The following is an 18,662-nucleotide window of genomic DNA, read 5'->3' as shown; positions in this document are numbered from 1 at the left end:
CTAATTATAAAATGTATAATTATATTTATTTATATTTAGTTAATAAATAAATGAGGAAAAACCGTACATTTTATTCCAACACGTGTCTTCTTGACAACTCCAAGGCTTAAAATATTAGCAGACGATAGGTCAAATTGATAGTGACCGCCTGACCTGACCGGTGTTTTGAAATCGAAACTTCTATGGAAAATGCTTTAAAATATAATTAATTTAAAGGTATTAAGTAAATTTAATAGCGTTTGTTCCGTCATTTGGAGAATAAGATGGGCAAAGTCTATGCAAAGGTAAATTATATGCTTAAATATACAGATACTAAAGGAAAGTGTGTGTGTTGTTAAGCCTACTTGTCCTAAGCCTTGGTCTAATCACAATGAGAAGGCCATAATTAGAAGTACATTGTTTTTGTCGGTGAAGGGCGAAGGGGTTAAATAATTAAAATTAACTTTGACAATAATTAAGTAGCAAAGTCTACGCAAAGGTAAATTATATGCTTAAATATCTGATACAGAATACTAAAGTGTGTGGGTCATTCCTATTTTAGAGGCCGTTTTCCATAGTGGTAAAATTTTTAGTAGGATGATGGTAGTAAAAATAGTAGTATTCCCCCTACGAGGAAAAGCGGAACCTATGATGGAGAAAATAGTATGAATTGCTACATTGTGCCGACTAACCATAAATTGCCGCCTTTTCCAAAATATTACTGACTAACCATAAATTTCCGCCTTTTCCAAATATTGCTGACTAACCATAAATTGCCGCCTTTTCCAAAATATTGCTGACTAACCATAAATTGCCGCCTTTTCCAAATTATTTCTCACTAACCATAAATTGCCGCCTTTTCCAAAACATTGCTATATTACTGTCTTTTTCCGTGTAAAGAGGCGCATACTTAGCCTTTCGTGAATAAACAGGAAAAATGAAATGGGGTAATGCACTGGCCTTTTAACAAGGCGTTTTAAGTGTTCTAATTGCGAGGCCAATACAGAATGAACATGCAAAACGAAATGTTGGAATAATACATTGGCCTTTAACCTAATTGCGAGGCCAGTACAGATATGCCCTTAAGTTCAAACGAGATTAGACCAGGTTAGGTTAGGTTAGGTTTAGGCGAGGCGGGTGAAATTCCATGTCGGGTCTCTCAAGTAGGCGTTGGTAGTGGCCTACTTGAGAAGCCATTAGAAAATAAACATGCAAAACGGAACCGTGTACAATTACACGCGCCTCTGAACTAAGCGTTTGTAGTGGCCTACTTGAGAGGCCAGTAGAGAATAAACACGCAAAATTAAACTAGGGACAATACATGGGTCTCTTATCTATGTTTTTATCGTCGGCTTCTTTGACGTTCGTGAATAAATATTAAAAACGAAATGGAAGCATCACATTGGCCTTTAAACTAGGTGTCCTAAGTGGCCTAATTGCGAGGCCAGTACAGATATGTCCTAACGTTCAAACTAGATAAGTATAGGTTAGGTTAGGTTAGGTTAGGTTAGGTTAGGTGAGGTTAGGTTAGGTTGGTTTGGGTTGGGTTAGGTTAGGTGTCGGGCCGCTCATCTTGGCGTCAGTAGTGGCCTACTTGAGAGGCCAGTAGAGAATAAACAAGCAAAATGGAACCATGGACTATTACACTGGCCTCTCAACTAGGCGTCAGTAGTGGCATACTTGAGAGGCCAGTAGAGAATAAACAAGCTAAATGGAACCATGGACTATTACACTGGCCGCTCAACTAGGCGTCAGTAGTGGCCTACTTGAGAGGCCAGTAGAGAATAAACAAGCAAAATGGAACCATGGACTATTACACTGGCCGCTCAACTAGGCGTCAGTAGTGGCCTACTTGAGAGGCCAGTAGAGAATAAACAAGCTAAATGGAACCATGGACTATTACACTGGCCGCTCAACTAGGCGTCAGTAGTGGCATACTTGAGAGGCCAGTAGAGAATAAACAAGCTAAATGGAACCATGGACTATTACACTGGCCGCTCAACTAGGCGTCAGTAGTGGCCTACTTGAGAGGCCAGTAGAGAATAAACAAGCAAAATGGAACCATGGACTATTACACTGGCCGCTCAACTAGGCGTCAGTAGTGGCCTACTTGAGAGGCCAGTAGAGAATAAACAAGCAAAATGGAACCATGGACTATTACACTGGCCGCTCAACTAGGCGTCAGTAGTGGCCTACTTGAGAGGCCAGTAGAGAATAAACAAGAACTGGCCGCTCAACTAGGCGTCAGTAGTGGCCTACTTGAGAGGCCAGTAGAGAATAAACAAGCGAAGTGGAACCATGGACTATTACACTGGCCGCTCAACTAGGCGTCAGTAGTGGCCTACTTGAGAGGCCAGTAGAGAATAAACAAGCAAAATGGAACCATGGACTATTACACTGGCCGCTCAACTAGGCGTCAGTAGTGGCCTACTTGAGAGGCCAGTAGAGAATAAACAAGCAAAATGGAACCATGGACTATTACACTGGCCGCTCAACTAGGCGTCAGTAGTGGCCTACTTGAGAGGCCAGTAGAGAATAAACAAGAACTGGCCGCTCAACTAGGCGTCAGTAGTGGCCTACTTGAGAGGCCAGTAGAGAATAAACAAGCGAAGTGGAACCATGGACTATTACACTGGCCGCTCAACTAGGCGTCAGTAGTGGCCTACTTGAGAGGCCAGTAGAGAATAAACAAGCAAAATGGAACCATGGACTATTACACTGGCCGCTCAACTAGGCGTCAGTAGTGGCCTACTTGAGAGGCCAGTAGAGAACAAACAAGCAAAATGGAACCATGGACTATTACACTGGCCGCTCAACTAGGCGTCAGTAGTGGCCTACTTGAGAGGCCAGTAGAGAATAAACAAGCAAAATGGAACCAAGGACTATTACACTGGCCTCTCAACTAGGCGTCAGTAGTGGCCTACTTGAGAGGCCAGTAGAGAATAAACAAGCAAAATGGAACCATGGACTATTACACTGGCCGCTCAACTAGGCGTCAGTAGTGGCCTACTTGAGAGGCCAGTAGAGAACAAACAAGCAAAATGGAACCATGGACTATTACACTGGCCGCTCAACTAGGCGTCAGTAGTGGCCTACTTGAGAGGCCAGTAGAGAATAAACAAGCAAAATGGAACCAAGGACTATTACACTGGCCTCTCAACTAGGCGTCAGTAGTGGCCTTCTTGAGAGGCCAGTAGAGAATAAACAAGCAAAATGGAACCATGGACTATTACACTGGCCGCTCAACTAGGCGTCAGTAGTGGCCTACTTGAGAGGCCAGTAGATAATAAACAAGCAAAATGGAACCATGGACTATTACACTGGCCTCTCAACTAGGCGTCAGTAGTGGCCTTCTTGAGAGGCCAGTAGAGAATAAACAAGCAAAATGGAACCATGGACTATTACACTGGCCGCTCAACTAGGCGTCAGTAGTGGCCTACTTGAGAGGCCAGTAGAGAATAAACAAGCAAAATGGAACCATGAACTATTACACTGGCCGCTCAACTAGGCGTCAGTAGTGGCCTACTTGAGAGGCCAGTAGAGAATAAACAAGAACTGGCCGCTCAACTAGGCGTCAGTAATGGCCTACTTGAGAGGCCAGTAGAGAATAAACAAGCAAAATGGAACCATGGACTATTACACTGGCCGCTCAACTAGGCGTCAGTAGTGGCCTACTTGAGAGGCCAGTAGAGAATAAACAAGAACTGGCCGCTCAACTAGGCGTCAGTAGTGGCCTACTTGAGAGGCCAGTAGAGAATAAACAAGCGAAGTGGAACCATGGACTATTACACTGGCCGCTCAACTAGGCGTCAGTAGTGGCCTACTTGAGAGGCCAGTAGAGAATAAACAAGCAAAATGGAACCATGGACTATTACACTGGCCGCTCAACTAGGCGTCAGTAGTGGCCTACTTGAGAGGCCAGTAGAGAATAAACAAGCAAAATGGAACCATGGACTATTACACTGGCCGCTCAACTAGGCGTCAGTAGTGGCCTACTTGAGAGGCCAGTAGAGAATAAACAAGAACTGGCCGCTCAACTAGGCGTCAGTAGTGGCCTACTTGAGAGGCCAGTAGAGAATAAACAAGCGAAGTGGAACCATGGACTATTACACTGGCCGCTCAACTAGGCGTCAGTAGTGGCCTACTTGAGAGGCCAGTAGAGAATAAACAAGCAAAATGGAACCATGGACTATTACACTGGCCGCTCAACTAGGCGTCAGTAGTGGCCTACTTGAGAGGCCAGTAGAGAACAAACAAGCAAAATGGAACCATGGACTATTACACTGGCCGCTCAACTAGGCGTCAGTAGTGGCCTACTTGAGAGGCCAGTAGAGAATAAACAAGCAAAATGGAACCAAGGACTATTACACTGGCCTCTCAACTAGGCGTCAGTAGTGGCCTACTTGAGAGGCCAGTAGAGAATAAACAAGCAAAATGGAACCATGGACTATTACACTGGCCGCTCAACTAGGCGTCAGTAGTGGCCTACTTGAGAGGCCAGTAGAGAACAAACAAGCAAAATGGAACCATGGACTATTACACTGGCCGCTCAACTAGGCGTCAGTAGTGGCCTACTTGAGAGGCCAGTAGAGAATAAACAAGCAAAATGGAACCAAGGACTATTACACTGGCCTCTCAACTAGGCGTCAGTAGTGGCCTTCTTGAGAGGCCAGTAGAGAATAAACAAGCAAAATGGAACCATGGACTATTACACTGGCCGCTCAACTAGGCGTCAGTAGTGGCCTACTTGAGAGGCCAGTAGATAATAAACAAGCAAAATGGAACCATGGACTATTACACTGGCCTCTCAACTAGGCGTCAGTAGTGGCCTTCTTGAGAGGCCAGTAGAGAATAAACAAGCAAAATGGAACCATGGACTATTACACTGGCCGCTCAACTAGGCGTCAGTAGTGGCCTACTTGAGAGGCCAGTAGAGAATAAACAAGCAAAATGGAACCATGAACTATTACACTGGCCGCTCAACTAGGCGTCAGTAGTGGCCTACTTGAGAGGCCAGTAGAGAATAAACAAGAACTGGCCGCTCAACTAGGCGTCAGTAATGGCCTACTTGAGAGGCCAGTAGAGAATAAACAAGCAAAATGGAACCATGGACTATTACACTGGCCGCTCAACTAGGCGTCAGTAGTGGCCTACTTGAGAGGCCAGTAGAGAACAAACAAGCAAAATGGAACCATGGACTATTACACTGGCCGCTCAACTAGGCGTCAGTAGTGGCCTACTTGAGAGGCCAGTAGAGAATAAACAAGCAAAATGGAACCATGGACTATTACACTGGCCTCTCAACTAGGCGTCAGTAGTGGAATACTTGAGAGGCCAGTAGATAATAAACAAGCAAAATGGAACCATGGACTATTACACTGGCCTCTCAACTAGGCGTCAGTAGTGGCCTACTTGAGAGGCCAGTAGAGAATAAACAAGCAAAATCGAACCATGGACTATTACACTGGCCGCTCAACTTGGCGTCCGTAGTGGCCTACTTGAGAGGCCAGTAGAGAATAAACAAGCAAAATGGAACCATGGACTATTACACTGGCCGCTCAACTATGCTTCAGTAGTGGCCTACTTGAGAGGCCAGTAGAGATGGGGTTTACTGATTTCCGTGTAGAGACAGACGAGATTAGGAGTGGCCTCACAATAGGGCGACTATAGACACCTAGTTGAGAGGCCAAGATGTGGGGAAGTTCACTTTGGTGACATATGTTCGTTATTTTGAGCGCATTAATTGTACAAAATGAATTTCTTTTGGGAAATTTTGCTGAGAACATTAGGTTAAATAATCAAAAACTGTTAAAACAGTAAAATCATACGAAAACGTTGCTTCTGAAATATGCCTAATGAGTATTCAAATAGAGCTGTTCATAGCATTTTCTCCGTCATCGGTCTAGCTTTTTGATCTAGGAAAAATACTACTATTTTTACTACTATCCTACTAAAAAAATCCCACTATCGAAGGCGGCCTCGTAAATAGGAAAGATCCAAGTGTGTTGTTAAGCCTACTTTTCCTAAGCCTTGGTCTAATCACAATGAGAAAGCCATAATTAGAAGTACATTATTTTTGTCGGTGAAGGGCGAAGGGGTTAAATAATTAAAATTAACTTTGACAGTAATTAAGTATTACTAAATTCTACTAGGAAATGCCGAAGCAGCCTGTACCCCAGGAACCAGAAAGCTTCGAAGTTTCTGCTGATCGTATAAAGGTATTTATAAACTTTGACACTAAACATTTAATTGAGGGGTAGATTAAAATAGGCCGAATCTTTTTTAGTATCTAAAGAAATTAAGGAAAAAAATTAAAGATTTGAAGTTACGATTATTCTTCCTCAAATTAAAACACAAGGTTATAAATTAATTATCTTTGGGGTGTACATTGCTTGTTAATTGTGTCATTTCAATTATTTCTTCTTGTAAAACTGGCATTTTATTTGTGACAGGCTAGAGTTGATAAAGTTCATATTGATGGTGTTCAAAGAACAAAGAATGATGTGCTAGAAAAAGCAGTACAGGAACTGTTCAAAGTCACAGATTACCAAGAAGTAATTAAGTATTTGGCAAGTGGATTACTGTTTTTAAAGTAACACTTGTGAGTGCGTGTGTTTAGGTTTTTGTGAAAGCTAATGCAGTTAGAAGGCAACTAGAATCTCTGGGAGCATTCAAGAGCATCGGAATCTTCATTGACACCAGTAAAGGAGAGGATGCCAGTCCTAATGGAGTTGAAGTGACCTACCATGTCATTGAAAGTCGGAGGGCAACAGGGGGTGTTAACACTTTAGTGGGAAACAATGAAGGAAGCTTAGTGATTGGAACTAAGTTTCCAAATCTGTTTGGAAGAGGAGAGAGTCTACAAACCGAATACCATTACGGAACCAAAAAGTCATCCGGTTTCAATGCTACTTTATCCAAACCGCTTCTTGGATGGGCCAATCCGAGAATTACAGCTGCCATCTTTCAACAAGGAGCTGATTTTGTTTGGAGTGGATTTCATGAAGTTGATAGAGGAACACTGATTGAAGTTTTGGTAATATCTTTAACAAATTAGCAGGGGTGTGCGAGTACTCGGTTCGAGTATCGAGCCGAGTACTCGACTCGATACTCGATAACAACACATTGAGATACTCGAGAAAGATTCGAGTAGCTTTTTAACATCTTAAATACTCGAGTCCGAGGCTTACAACTATAGCAGACGATGAGTTCATGATCATTTTTGAAAATCAATTGTTCAATGTTTAATTGATCACTAACAATCTTTTTGAACTAGTTAGATGTTAGATAATTGAACATCTTCGTTATTTTCAAGAAATTTACAAAATTGCTACTCGACAAGTCAATATTTGAGACTCGATAATTTCTCGAAAGAACCAAAATTTGACCTATCTAAATACTCGATACTCGAAAGGATTTTTGATACTCGGCTCGATACTCGATAAGAAATTAGTTTCGATACTCGGACTCTGCTCGAAACCGAAAAAACGGGACTCGCACACCACTGTAAATTAGGCCTAGTAGTTAATTTTTTGGGTCTTAGTTTGAATCAGCACCTCAAGTTCGTCACAATCTTAGATGGGAAGGGATCTGGAGGGATTTAAAGTGTTTAGCCAATCAACAAACGGCCTTTGCTGTTAGAGAACAAATGGGCCATTCTTTAAAATCATCTTTAAAGCACATTTTAACCGTGGATAAAAGAGACAACCCTATTTTACCAAATTATGGTTCTTTCTTTCGATTAAACCAAGAATACGCTGGTCTAGGAGGAGATATTGGTTTCTTAAAACATGAAATTGAATATCAAGTTAATCAACCCATTGGAAATGATTTTGTAAGAACAATTTAATTAATTTTAATTAAAATTTAACAATCAAGTTATTGTTTAAAAGATCCTGCAAGGAACGATCATGGGTGGTTTGATGAGGAAAGCTGGAACGGATAAAAAATTTAATATTAGCGATAAATTTTTCTTGGGTGGGCCTTTAAATCTAAGAGGTTTCGGAATTAGAGGAGTTGGACCTCATTCGGAAGGTATTGGGAGTTATTTTTATTAAAATTAAATTTATTAATGAAGATTAATTATTTTTATAGATAATGCATTGGGTGCAGAGTCATATTGGGCATCTTCTATTCATTTATACACTCCTTTACCATTCAGACCAGGACAAGGTGGTATCGGAGACTTTTTTAGACTTCACGGGTTTGTTAATGCTGGGAATATTGGAAAATTTGAATTTTGTGAGTCACTTTATTTATTTATTTATTTATTATAAACTGGTGACTTTTGAATAATTTATTAATTTATTAATTTTGCTTCCCTTAGCTGATGATTATTATCAAAGCCTGGTTATGTTAATGAATAATTATCGGTTAACATATGGTTTGGGTCTTATACTCTCAGTTGGTCATATTGCCAGATTTGAACTTAATTATTGTTTCCCAGTGAAATTTCAACCCGGAGATAGGTAAGATAAGATTAATTTAATTTCTAAGGTTAATTTGAGTTAATGATTGTTAATTTAATCTCAAAGATTAAGCTGAGTTAATGATTGTCAATTTAATCTCTAAGATTAATTTGAGTTAGTGATTTGAGTGTTTATTCTTTCTTTATAGAATGAAATCTGGTTTACAGTTCGGTGTTGGAGTGGAATTTCTCTAATGCACCTTTCCCTTCATTAGTTCTTCTTAATTAACAGGTTAGTTAATTAAATTAATTTAAATTATAATTAGAATTGAATGCTAAGAATTTTGTTAAACTTTTTCCTTAGCCATTAGGAAAAAATTTAAAATAGCTGGGTGCATTAATTAATTAATTAATTAATTGTCATAGAATTTGTAAAAAAAAACAATAAAATTATTGGTTGGCGCTATTTAGGTTGAATAAATTATCTAAAGACATGAATATGAATGTTATATAAAAAAATGGTTTATTCAAATTGAATACATGATTTAATTTTCTCTAGATTAAATTTAACTATGATTAAATACAACACCGGGTATAATGTTCCTTAGTTTATTTAGAGTATACTATACAAGTTGCAATCTTAAAAGAACCTGAAATTTGAATTTCCAAAGGAAAAAAAATTTAATTAAATATTGTTAATTAATAATTATCACTTTGGAACTTTAAATTTATTTAGATTTCTTTCAAGGTTGCAAGTTGCAACAAAGTATGGTCCTGGAATATTGGGAATGTCTTAATACCATTAAATAAGTCTTTAAGATTAATTAATTAGATTACCTAGTTTACAACATGATTATATAATTAAGATGGTGATATAGAAAAAAAAAAACTTTTAAAAAAAGTAATGGATTTTAAATTTGAAAGTAAGTTCAACTTCAATTGGAATGTTTGAGAGATTTTTTTTTTAATGCATATTTTGTCTCCGTCTCATGGCTCTTTGCTTATCAAATCTCAATTCCATTTCTTCCAATACTTTTGGGGTATAACGTACAACCAATTTCACTGTCCCTTGAGCGGCTTTTAAAAGTTCAACCGCCTTTTCATGGTTCTCCCCTTCAACACTCTTCATTAAACAAAATTACTTAGGGTCAGATTTAATTTAACAGCCTGTAAAATCAAAACTTACAACTCCGTTAACGGAAAGAAGTTGATCACCCCTTTTTAAACCCCCGTGACGATCCGCAACCCCCGCGGGAATGATTCTAGAAATGTAAATAGGGGAGTTCTGTTCTCTTCCACCCATAACATTAAATCCTAAACCTTCATCAGTTTTTGGAAGTTCGACAACTCTGGGATGGGCGTGGCCTTCACTAGCTGCAAAAGCCGCCACTGTGGCCTAAAAAACAGTATTATTTATTTAAACTCGTATAAAATCTACTCAATTTGAGCAAAATACTTTTGCGGTAGCGCTGGCTCTAATATCGGGGCTACCAGAAATATCAACAGTTTCATAAACATGTTCGTAAACTTCTCTAACTGCACTGCAGAAATCACTTTGCAAAACCTTTTGCAAAGCGGCTAGTTTTTGAGAAGGGACTTCACCACCTTTAAAAATACATCGTGAATTAAATTTATGATTAGATTTTATTCTAAAGGATATAATGTGTTAGTTAATTAATTAATTAATTAATTTAGAAAAGCGACATGCAAAGGTCAAAGGTTATTACAAAAATATATCTACCAGGGTTGCAGGCTCTACCATTAAGTTTTATTAGTGTTAGTAAAAGACCGCATACCTAGCCACTTAGTGTACTCACTCTTTTGAAGTTTCTCGAGCAATTCAATTGCCCTTTTCACATCTAAATTAAAAATAATTATTTATAATTAAAATTTTTGTAAACTTTTTAATTAAAAAATTTGGTAAGCCTAATTTAGGCCTCGGTTTGTTTACACTAAGGCTTAAAGTCAAAAATGTTTCCGAGTATTATATCCTTACTAATATAGCATTTCTTATATATTTTATAACAAAAATAATTTAATCAAGTGAGTAGAATTCAGTTTTTTTAATTAGTATTCAATTTAATTACCTCTTTCTAGAGTTAAAGGTTCTCCCATCGTTATCGGCGGTTCGGTAATAGCGGCCATATTTTTAATTACGGCCCGCCTTTTTTCTTGCCATGTTTGCAAAGAATTGTTTTGCGAAATAGTTTGTAAAAATGGTTTGCAAAAGTTTTCTGGGCAAATTAGGCCCACCCTAAATTTTTCAATCTCCCACCATGGAGTAGTATTAAAGGAGACTTAGAAATAATGTAGCAGACTTTCAAGGAAACCTTTATTGCTACTCCAATAAAAGTACTCCTTGTTGGTACATTGCTAATTTATAACCATGGAGCTATATTATAGGAGACCTACCAACAAAATAGAAGACTTTCAATTAAACTTTTGATGTCACTCCAATAAAACTACTCCGTGTTGGTACAGTGCCAATTTGCCATAGAATATTGCTTATTCGGAAATTTTGGGAAACGGGACTCGGACTCATTTTGTTGTTCAGTCATCAGCGGATTACACAAATCTCTGTGATCCTTTTGTAAATTAAATTAAACTAGTTGCGTTCAACAATTTATCTAGTTTATATAAAGCAGAATCAAGTAAGTATTTCAAATTGTAATTAAAACTTGAGGTGAAATGGGAAACCGCGGTAAATTCCTTTCATTTTCCGTGTTGGTAAGCCTTGGCTAATAGAGAAGTGACACGATCGGTATCCCCCCTGCCTTTGACTATACGTGAAAATAAGATTGAGTGCCGATTCTCTGTTTAAACTTTGTTGTCAACTCCGGAGTCTTTTAGAAAAATTATATTTTTTTTTGTTGGATGGGCCTTGGCTAGTCTTAACTCTTAATATTAAATTAAATTTGACTTAATTAATTGCTTAGAATGCCGAACATCAAGCTTCAGAGTTCGGATGGTGAAATCTTTGAAGTTGATGTTGAAATTGCTAAAGCTTCTGTTACAATTAAAACCATGCTCGAAGGTATTGTAGATTAGGGGGTGAAAAATAGCCTTGATTATTGTTTCTAATTGTTTTTATTTTGCCTAATTAGATTTGGGTATGGACGAAGATGAAGAAGAAGTGGTCCCTTTGCCAAATGTTAATTCTGCCATTTTGAAGAAAGTGATCCAATGGGCCACTTACCATAAAGAAGATCCTCCCCCACCGGAAGATGATGAAAACAAAGAGAAAAGAACTGATGATATCAGCTCTTGGGACGCTGATTTTCTCAAAGTTGATCAAGGAACTCTTTTTGAACTCATTTTGGTAAGTTTTAAGAATAATTTTGGTTTATTTAAAGTTTTATTAATTAATATTTTTTATCTTTTTTTTAGGCTGCAAATTACTTGGATATCAAAGGTTTGTTAGATGTTACGTGCAAAACAGTGGCTAATATGATTAAGGGAAAGACTCCTGAGGAAATTCGCAAAACTTTCAACATCAAAAATGACTTTACACCCATTGAAGAAGAACAAGTACGTTTATTTTTAATTATTTTTAAGAAATTTGGGATTGGTAAACAGTTGCCATAGCAATTAATGGTTTTTAATTATTTATTTAACCAAAATCAAGCTTTTTTAATGGTTTTTAACTAGTTATTTAACCAAAATCAAGCTTTTAATGGTTTTTAACTTTATTTAACCAAAATCAAGCTTTTTTAATGGTTTTTATTTATTTAACCAAAATCAAGCTTTTAATGGTTTTTAACTATTTATTTAACCAAAATCAAGCTTGTAATGGTTTTTAATTAGTTATTTAACCAAAATCAAGCTTTTAATGGTTTTTAACTATTTATTTAACCAAAATCAAGCTTTTAATGGTTTTTAACTATTTATTTAACCAAAATCAAGCTTGTAATGGTTTTCTAACTAGTTATTTAACCAAAATCAAGCTTTTAATGGTTTTCTAACTATTTATTTAACCAAAATCAAGCTTTTTTAATGGTTTTTAACTATTTATTTAACCAAAATCAAGCTTTTAATGGTCTTTAACTATTTATTTAACCAAAATAAAGCTTTTTTAATGGTTTTTAACTATTTATTTAACCAAAATTAAGCTTTATTATAAATTAATGGGCTTCCTAATAATAACTCTTAATTATTCTAAATTAATTTAGGTGCGAAAGGAAAACGAATGGTGTGAAGAAAAATAAATAAAAAACTTAAAAATAAAACACCAAAGAGTTTTCTTATGTGATCTTAAAAAAAAAAACTTATGAACGAAAAAAAAAAGAACTTTTTTATTACATTAGTTTGTTTGTTTGTTTAATCTCCCTTTCAAAGTGTTTCGGTCCTTTTTTGGATAATATTAATTAGTAAACAATATCAATTATCAACCCTTTTTTAATCAAATTTGAAGACACACAAGTTGATTAAAGAATAAAAATACAAGATGGAGCCTTTCCTTTTCAAATAAAACTGCTATTGGTATTGATTAGGAATTTTAATTTTTCTCTTATTATTTCCTCAGTAATTAACTAATCAATTTTGAAAACATAACTAATTAACCAACCATTCTGTTTGTTAAATAATAAATATAAAAAATTTAAGCAGCTTTATAAATAAGAATGTCACGAAAAACAACACAAAAACATGTATTATATTGGTAACTTATTAAAGGGGAGAATCATTTAAAGGCCAAGTTTCATGAAACCAATATCATGGGATATTTGCCTTTTAAAGAGAAACAAAGAATTGAATTATAATTCGAAATTTGATTAAAAAAAACTTGATTATATCAGTTTATTATTACTAAAAAAAATTACAAAATAAAATACACTTTGTCATTTGAACTTATCAGAATCAAGGGGGGGAAAAAAAGGGGATTTTAAAGGATTGTTAGGCATTTTTTTTTTTTTGACTTTTAAAGAGAAACAAAGTATTGAATTATAATTCGAAATTTGATTAAAAAAACTTGATTATATCAGTTTATTATTACTAAAAAAAATTACAAAATAAAATACACTTTGACATTTGAACTTATCAGAATCAAGGGGGAAAAAGGGGATTTTAAAGGATTGTTAGGGAACAGTTAACTTTGTTCTTTGTCTTCTAATGATAAAATGAAATCCCATTCATCTGTGGATGGATTAAAAGAAATGTTGGAAGCCTTTTTTTTTTGGAAATACATTTAGGTTAACTTATTTTTATTAGGCTTATACCATTTGTAACAGGTTGAACTGAAAGTCGAGCTCTCGTGAATAAGGACATGAATTGAAGAGGTCCACTATTTTTAACATGTTCCACGTGAACAGCTTTTAGCTCTTTCAAACTTATGAACCTTTTCAATTCACGCACAAATTTTACATCAACCATATCCCATCTAGGATTATTCTTGCTGCTAGATCTACAAGAAAAAAAACGCCAGTTTTTAATCATTAAAATTTGTATATCTTAGAATATGAGATTTACTGGTCATAATGAGCTTCTTTTTTGTCAAATTGCGTGAAATCAGGGTAAGCTTCTTTCACAATTTCTATAATTCCAGCAATTCCTGGTTCTTTGCAATTGCTATGATAGAAGAATGCAGTTTGGCCAACTTTCATGTCTCTCATAAAGTTTCTGGCCTAATTTTATATATATATTTTTTTTTATATTATTTGTTAATTAGGTTTAATTAGCATCAATTAATATTTACCTGATAATTTCTTACTCCATCCCAACCACTTGTTTGTTCCGGACATTTTTTCAGATCATCAATTCCAAACTGGATTCCATTAGGGTTAGTCAAGTGTCATGGCGGCGTATTATATCAAAGTAGGCTTAGCAATAGTAGCGGCGCCATCTTGGTTCATCATCCGCCCACCAATTTGACAAGATTATGATGACTTATTAAAACTACTTACTTTAACATCTTTTCCTTTTTCAATCCGACTTTCAGGTTCGGATTTCATCAGCCAGTGATTATAAGTTGGTTTATTAGGCGGCGGGACATTTTGCTTTAAGCCCTTGGCCCTTCTAACAGTTGCTGGCATAGAATCATCAGAATCCGAGGAATTACGCGCCTTTTTAGTTTTATTCGTGGATCTTACGGATGAAGCTGTAATAAGCTAATCGTAATTAATTACAATTGATCAATGTCAATTTTAAGTATGATATAAATACCCTCATCTTTCCGTTTTTGGGGTGGCATCGTGGCGCGCCTTTCAGTCTTACACGCAACTTTACGTAACAGCTGATTTTACCGCGCAAATCTACTAAGAACAAGCTGTTTTTATTGGGTTTTTAAATGATGACGTCATTTTTGCAAGAAGAGTAGCAGACGACACTCTTGAATTTCATAATAACATCACCACGTGTTTAATGCGAAGGTCGTAGTAATTTTCTTCGTATTTATTTTGTTATTGGTTTTATGAATTAATAATATTTTTAACACGCCTATGAAGTCAATTTTGGGCAAATTAGTGTAATTATGATACGGAATAATCAAGGAGTTTTAAGTTTACGCTTTAATCAAGATCATGGTGAGTAATATTCTAAGCCTAACGTGTTGTTACCACCCATTGTTTACATCACAATAGAACCAAGGCTTACGATGTTTTTGTTGTTATTGTTATCAAGGATGTTTTACATGTGCTATGGAATCAGGGTGTAGAATTTATAATGTGGAACCACTCTCTGAAATTGCACATATTGGTACATTTTTAATTAAAAAAATAAAACCATTAATCTAGGTAATTATAACCTAAATTGTTAATTAATTTGAACAGAATCATTAGATGTTGGTAGTGTAGGTGCGTGTGAAATGTTACATAGAACTAATGTTGTTGCAATAGTTGGTGGAGGTTCTAGACCTAAATATGCTGATAATACTGGTAAGGGTTATCAGTTTAAAATACTTAATTTAATTTAATTTAAGCCTAACTATTTCTATAATTATTTTTAATAGTTTTAATATGGGATGATGATAAGAAAGCTTTTGTTATGGAATTTACTTTTACATCCAAAGTCATTTCTGTCAGAATGAAAAGGGATAGAATTTTTATAGCACTCAGGAATCAGATTCACGTCTTTAGCTTCCCACATTTACCAGTGAAACTATTTTCTTTCGATACCATTGATAACCCTAGAGGTTTGTGCGAAGTGAGTCCTCTTAGTAGTTCCGAGAGACAACTACTAGTCTTTCCGGCAAACAAATTAGGATGTGTACAGATAGTGGTGAGATTATAATAATTAATAATCCTTTTATCATCTTATCTGGGAATGGAATAATCATTGAACAGGGTTCATACAAACCTGGAAAACAGGGAAAACCTGGAATGGAAAAATCAGGGAAATAAATAGTTGACAAAAACCTCAGGGAAATTTAGAATTTTTAGTAAAATTCAGGGAAATCAGGGTTCAATTTGCGTCAATCAGGGGCTGAGTAATTAAGCAAAATGTTCGTAAACATCCCCTCCATAGGATTAACATTACACTAAACTTTGGAGGCTCATAACTCTGGTTATATTAGAGATTATGTAATAGTCATATTTGCCCCCCCCCTCCTTCGTTAACATTTGCTCCATAGGATACTCTACTCAATATAAGGGGAAAACCTGGGAAATTCAGGGAAGTATATGGGGAAAAAACCTGGGAAATTCAGGGAAGTATATGGGGAAAAAACCTGGGAAATTCAGGGAAGTATATGGGGGAAAACCTGGAAAATTCAGGGAAGTATATGGGGACAACCTGGGAAATTCAGGGAAGTATATGGGGAAAAACCTGGGAAATTCAGGGAAGTATATGGGGAAAAACCTGGGAAATTCAGGGAAGTATATGGGGACAAAACCTGGGAAATTCAGGGAAGTATATGGGGACAAAACCTGGGAAATTCAGGGAAGTATATGGGGACAAAACCTGGGAAATTCAGGGAAGTATATGGGGACAAAACCTGGGAAATTCAGGGAAGTATATGGGGAAAAACCTGGGAAATTCAGGGAAGTATATGGGGAAAAAACCTGGGAAATTCAGGGAAGTATATGGGGACAAAACCTGGAAAATTCAGGGAAGTATATGGGGACAACCTGGGAAATTCAGGGAAGTATATGGGGAAAAACCTGGGAAATTCAGGGAAGTATATGGGGAAAAACCTGGGAAATTCAGGGAAGTATATGGGGGAAAACCTGGAAAATTCAGGGAAGTATATGGGGAAAAACCTGGGAAATTCAGGGAAGTATATGGGGAAAAACCTGGGAAATTCAGGGAAGTATATGGGGACAAAACCTGGGAAATTCAGGGAAGTATATGGGGACAAAACCTGGGAAATTCAGGGAAGTATATGGGGGAAACCTGGGAAATTCAGGGAAGTATATGGGGGAAACCTGGGAAATTCAGGGAAGTATATGGGGACAAAACCTGGGAAATTCAGGGAAGTATATGGGGAAACCTGGGAAATTCAGGGAAGTATATGGGGACAAAACCTGGGAAATTCAGGGAAGTATATGGGGACAAAACCTGGGAAATTCAGGGAAGTATATGGGGAAAAACCTGGGAAATTCAGGGAAGTATATGGGGACAAAACCTGGGAAATTCAGGGAAGTATATGGGGACAAAACCTGGGAAATTCAGGGAAGTATATGGGGGAAAACCTGGGAAATTCAGGGAAGTATATGGGGACAAAACCTGGGAAATTCAGGGAAGTATATGGGGACAAAACCTGGAAAATTCAGGGAAGTATATGGGGAAAACCTGGAAAATTCAGGGAAGTATATGGGGAAAAACCTGGGAAATTCAGGGAAGTATATGGGGGAAAACCTGGAAAATTCAGGGAAGTATATGGGGAAAAACCTGGGAAATTCAGGGAAGTATATGGGGGAAAACCTGGGAAATTCAGGGAAGTATATGGGGAAAACCTGGGAAATTCAGGGAAGTATATGGGGAAAAACCTCCCATAAATCTCAGGGAAAATTGTTTTCCAAAAGTTGTATGAACCCTGTTGAAGCTTTATTTATTTATTTATTTATTTATTTATTCATTTGAAGGATCTGGCTCTAACTGAACCTGGTCTTTCAACAACTCCAGTTTGTATCAATGCCCATCAGACTGAAATAGCTTGTATCGCGCTTAATCAACAAGGAACTAAGTTAGCAACAGCTTCCAAAAAGGGAACCCTAATTAGGGTCTTTGATACAGTGAAAAAAGTACAATTAGTTGAGCTTAGAAGAGGGGCTGATCCAGCAACCCTTTATTGGTAAATTAATTAATTTAAGTTAAACCTTAATTAAGATTTTGGCATTAAATTAAAGTTATTCTCTCTCTTTAGCATCAATTTTAGTCATGATTCAGAGTTCCTGGTGGCAAGCAGTGATAAAGGAACCATTCATGTCTTTGCTCTGAAAGATACAAGTCTGAACCGTAGATCAACGTAATTATAAGATATATTTAAGCTTAAATTAATTATAAAGTTTTAATTAATTAATTAATATTAATTTTTTTTGTTGTAGCTTTTCCAATATGGGATTCATAAGTCCTTATGTAGAGTCACAATGGGCTCTTGCAAATTTTACTGTTGCAGCTGAATGCGCTTGCATCTGCGCTTTTGGTTCAAAATCTTCAGTTTATGGTGAATTGATTTTTAAACTTTAGTAATTACAGGGTTCGTACACGACCTGGAAATCCTGGAAAAGTCAGGGAAATTGAAAATGGGCCTAAAAAGTCAGGGAAATGTCAGGGAAAAATATATTGGAGGGAAATTTTAAGTCTGGATAGCAGTATAAGGGTGGCCAGAAAATGTATTCTCTGACATTTGACTAGAGCCCCAAATTCGCGGAGCTCGCTTCGCTCGCTCCGGTTATTTATACTTTACTTGGATAAAGTTAAATTTAAACAAAATAGTTATAAAACACTTGTGCAAAATTGATTCAAGTGAATTCAGATTGGTTTTCATATGTGTTCACCATGTGCGTTATTGCAAATGGTCAGGGAAATTTGTGGAATTTAGTCAGGGAAAACCTGGAAAAGTCAGGGAATTTCATTTCAAAAATTTTGTACAAACCCTGAATTAGTATTTAATTTAATTTAATGAACTTCTAATAAAAGTTTTTAGTAATTAGTATTTAATTTAATGAACTTTTAATTATTTTTGTAGCCATTTGTGTAGATGGAAGTTTCCATAAATTTTCTTTTAACCAAGAAGGAAATTGCAACAGAGAAGCCTATGACATTTATTTGGACCTCTGTGATAACTGTGATTTTTGAATTATTAAAAAACTTGTAAAAATTAAAATTAGTATCAAAATTAATT

The 18,662-nt window shown here is 36.4% G+C and overlaps 5 protein-coding genes across 6 annotated transcripts; 3 read left to right on the top strand and 2 right to left on the bottom strand.

The window, feature by feature from the left end:
* The first annotated feature begins 145 nt into the window (after positions 1-145).
* Positions 146-8,852, top strand: LOC149676738 (sorting and assembly machinery component 50 homolog B-like). 2 transcript variants are annotated; one of them, XM_089838364.1, is made up of 10 exons: positions 146-284; positions 6,132-6,197; positions 6,432-6,533; positions 6,599-7,015; positions 7,523-7,813; positions 7,872-8,013; positions 8,074-8,220; positions 8,306-8,447; positions 8,596-8,678; positions 8,751-8,852. In XM_089838364.1, exons 1-9 carry the CDS (start codon positions 264-266, stop codon positions 8,639-8,641), a joined length of 1,374 nt encoding a protein of 457 aa, XP_089694490.1. In that variant the 5' UTR covers positions 146-263; the 3' UTR covers positions 8,642-8,678; positions 8,751-8,852. The 2 variants fall into 2 exon arrangements, with proteins under 2 accessions (XP_089694490.1, XP_089694491.1); XM_089838365.1 differs by lacking the exon at positions 146-284 and adding an exon at positions 5,750-6,044.
* A 34-nt stretch (positions 8,853-8,886) lies between these two features.
* Positions 8,887-10,592, bottom strand: veli (L27 and PDZ_signaling domain-containing protein veli). Its single transcript, XM_089838417.1, has 5 exons — positions 10,474-10,592; positions 10,204-10,245; positions 9,843-9,991; positions 9,573-9,782; positions 8,887-9,509 (listed from the first exon to the last, which is right to left on the bottom strand). The coding sequence occupies exons 1-5, from the start codon at positions 10,529-10,531 to the stop codon at positions 9,351-9,353; spliced, it is 618 nt and encodes a 205-aa protein (XP_089694543.1). The 5' UTR covers positions 10,532-10,592; the 3' UTR covers positions 8,887-9,350.
* Positions 10,593-10,876: 284 nt separating this feature from the next.
* On the top strand, positions 10,877-13,537 carry SkpA (S-phase kinase associated protein 1 SKP1-related A). Its single transcript, XM_089838453.1, has 5 exons — positions 10,877-11,037; positions 11,323-11,420; positions 11,491-11,705; positions 11,774-11,914; positions 12,556-13,537. Exons 2-5 carry the CDS (start codon positions 11,324-11,326, stop codon positions 12,589-12,591), a joined length of 489 nt encoding a protein of 162 aa, XP_089694579.1. The 5' UTR covers positions 10,877-11,037; position 11,323; the 3' UTR covers positions 12,592-13,537.
* On the bottom strand, positions 13,338-14,684 carry LOC149676735 (thymocyte nuclear protein 1-like). Its single transcript, XM_089838412.1, has 6 exons — positions 14,543-14,684; positions 14,284-14,477; positions 14,076-14,144; positions 13,850-14,004; positions 13,600-13,784; positions 13,338-13,516 (listed from the first exon to the last, which is right to left on the bottom strand). Exons 1-6 carry the CDS (start codon positions 14,568-14,570, stop codon positions 13,470-13,472), a joined length of 678 nt encoding a protein of 225 aa, XP_089694538.1. The 5' UTR covers positions 14,571-14,684; the 3' UTR covers positions 13,338-13,469.
* A 77-nt stretch (positions 14,685-14,761) lies between these two features.
* LOC149676734 (WD repeat domain phosphoinositide-interacting protein 4-like) lies at positions 14,762-18,660 on the top strand. Its single transcript, XM_089838391.1, has 8 exons — positions 14,762-14,901; positions 14,999-15,073; positions 15,148-15,252; positions 15,327-15,595; positions 17,401-17,609; positions 17,682-17,783; positions 17,863-17,981; positions 18,507-18,660. Exons 1-8 carry the CDS (start codon positions 14,850-14,852, stop codon positions 18,614-18,616), a joined length of 1,041 nt encoding a protein of 346 aa, XP_089694517.1. The 5' UTR covers positions 14,762-14,849; the 3' UTR covers positions 18,617-18,660.
* The last annotated feature ends 2 nt before the right edge of the window (positions 18,661-18,662 follow it).

Source organism: Phalangium opilio, unplaced genomic scaffold (assembly GCF_054372755.1).
Source record: "Phalangium opilio isolate 3A_F unplaced genomic scaffold, DU_Popi_V2 ptg000045l_1, whole genome shotgun sequence".
In the NCBI taxonomy this organism is placed as follows: domain Eukaryota; kingdom Metazoa; phylum Arthropoda; class Arachnida; order Opiliones; family Phalangiidae; genus Phalangium; species Phalangium opilio.
This window is presented reverse-complemented; position numbering and strand designations above follow the sequence as displayed.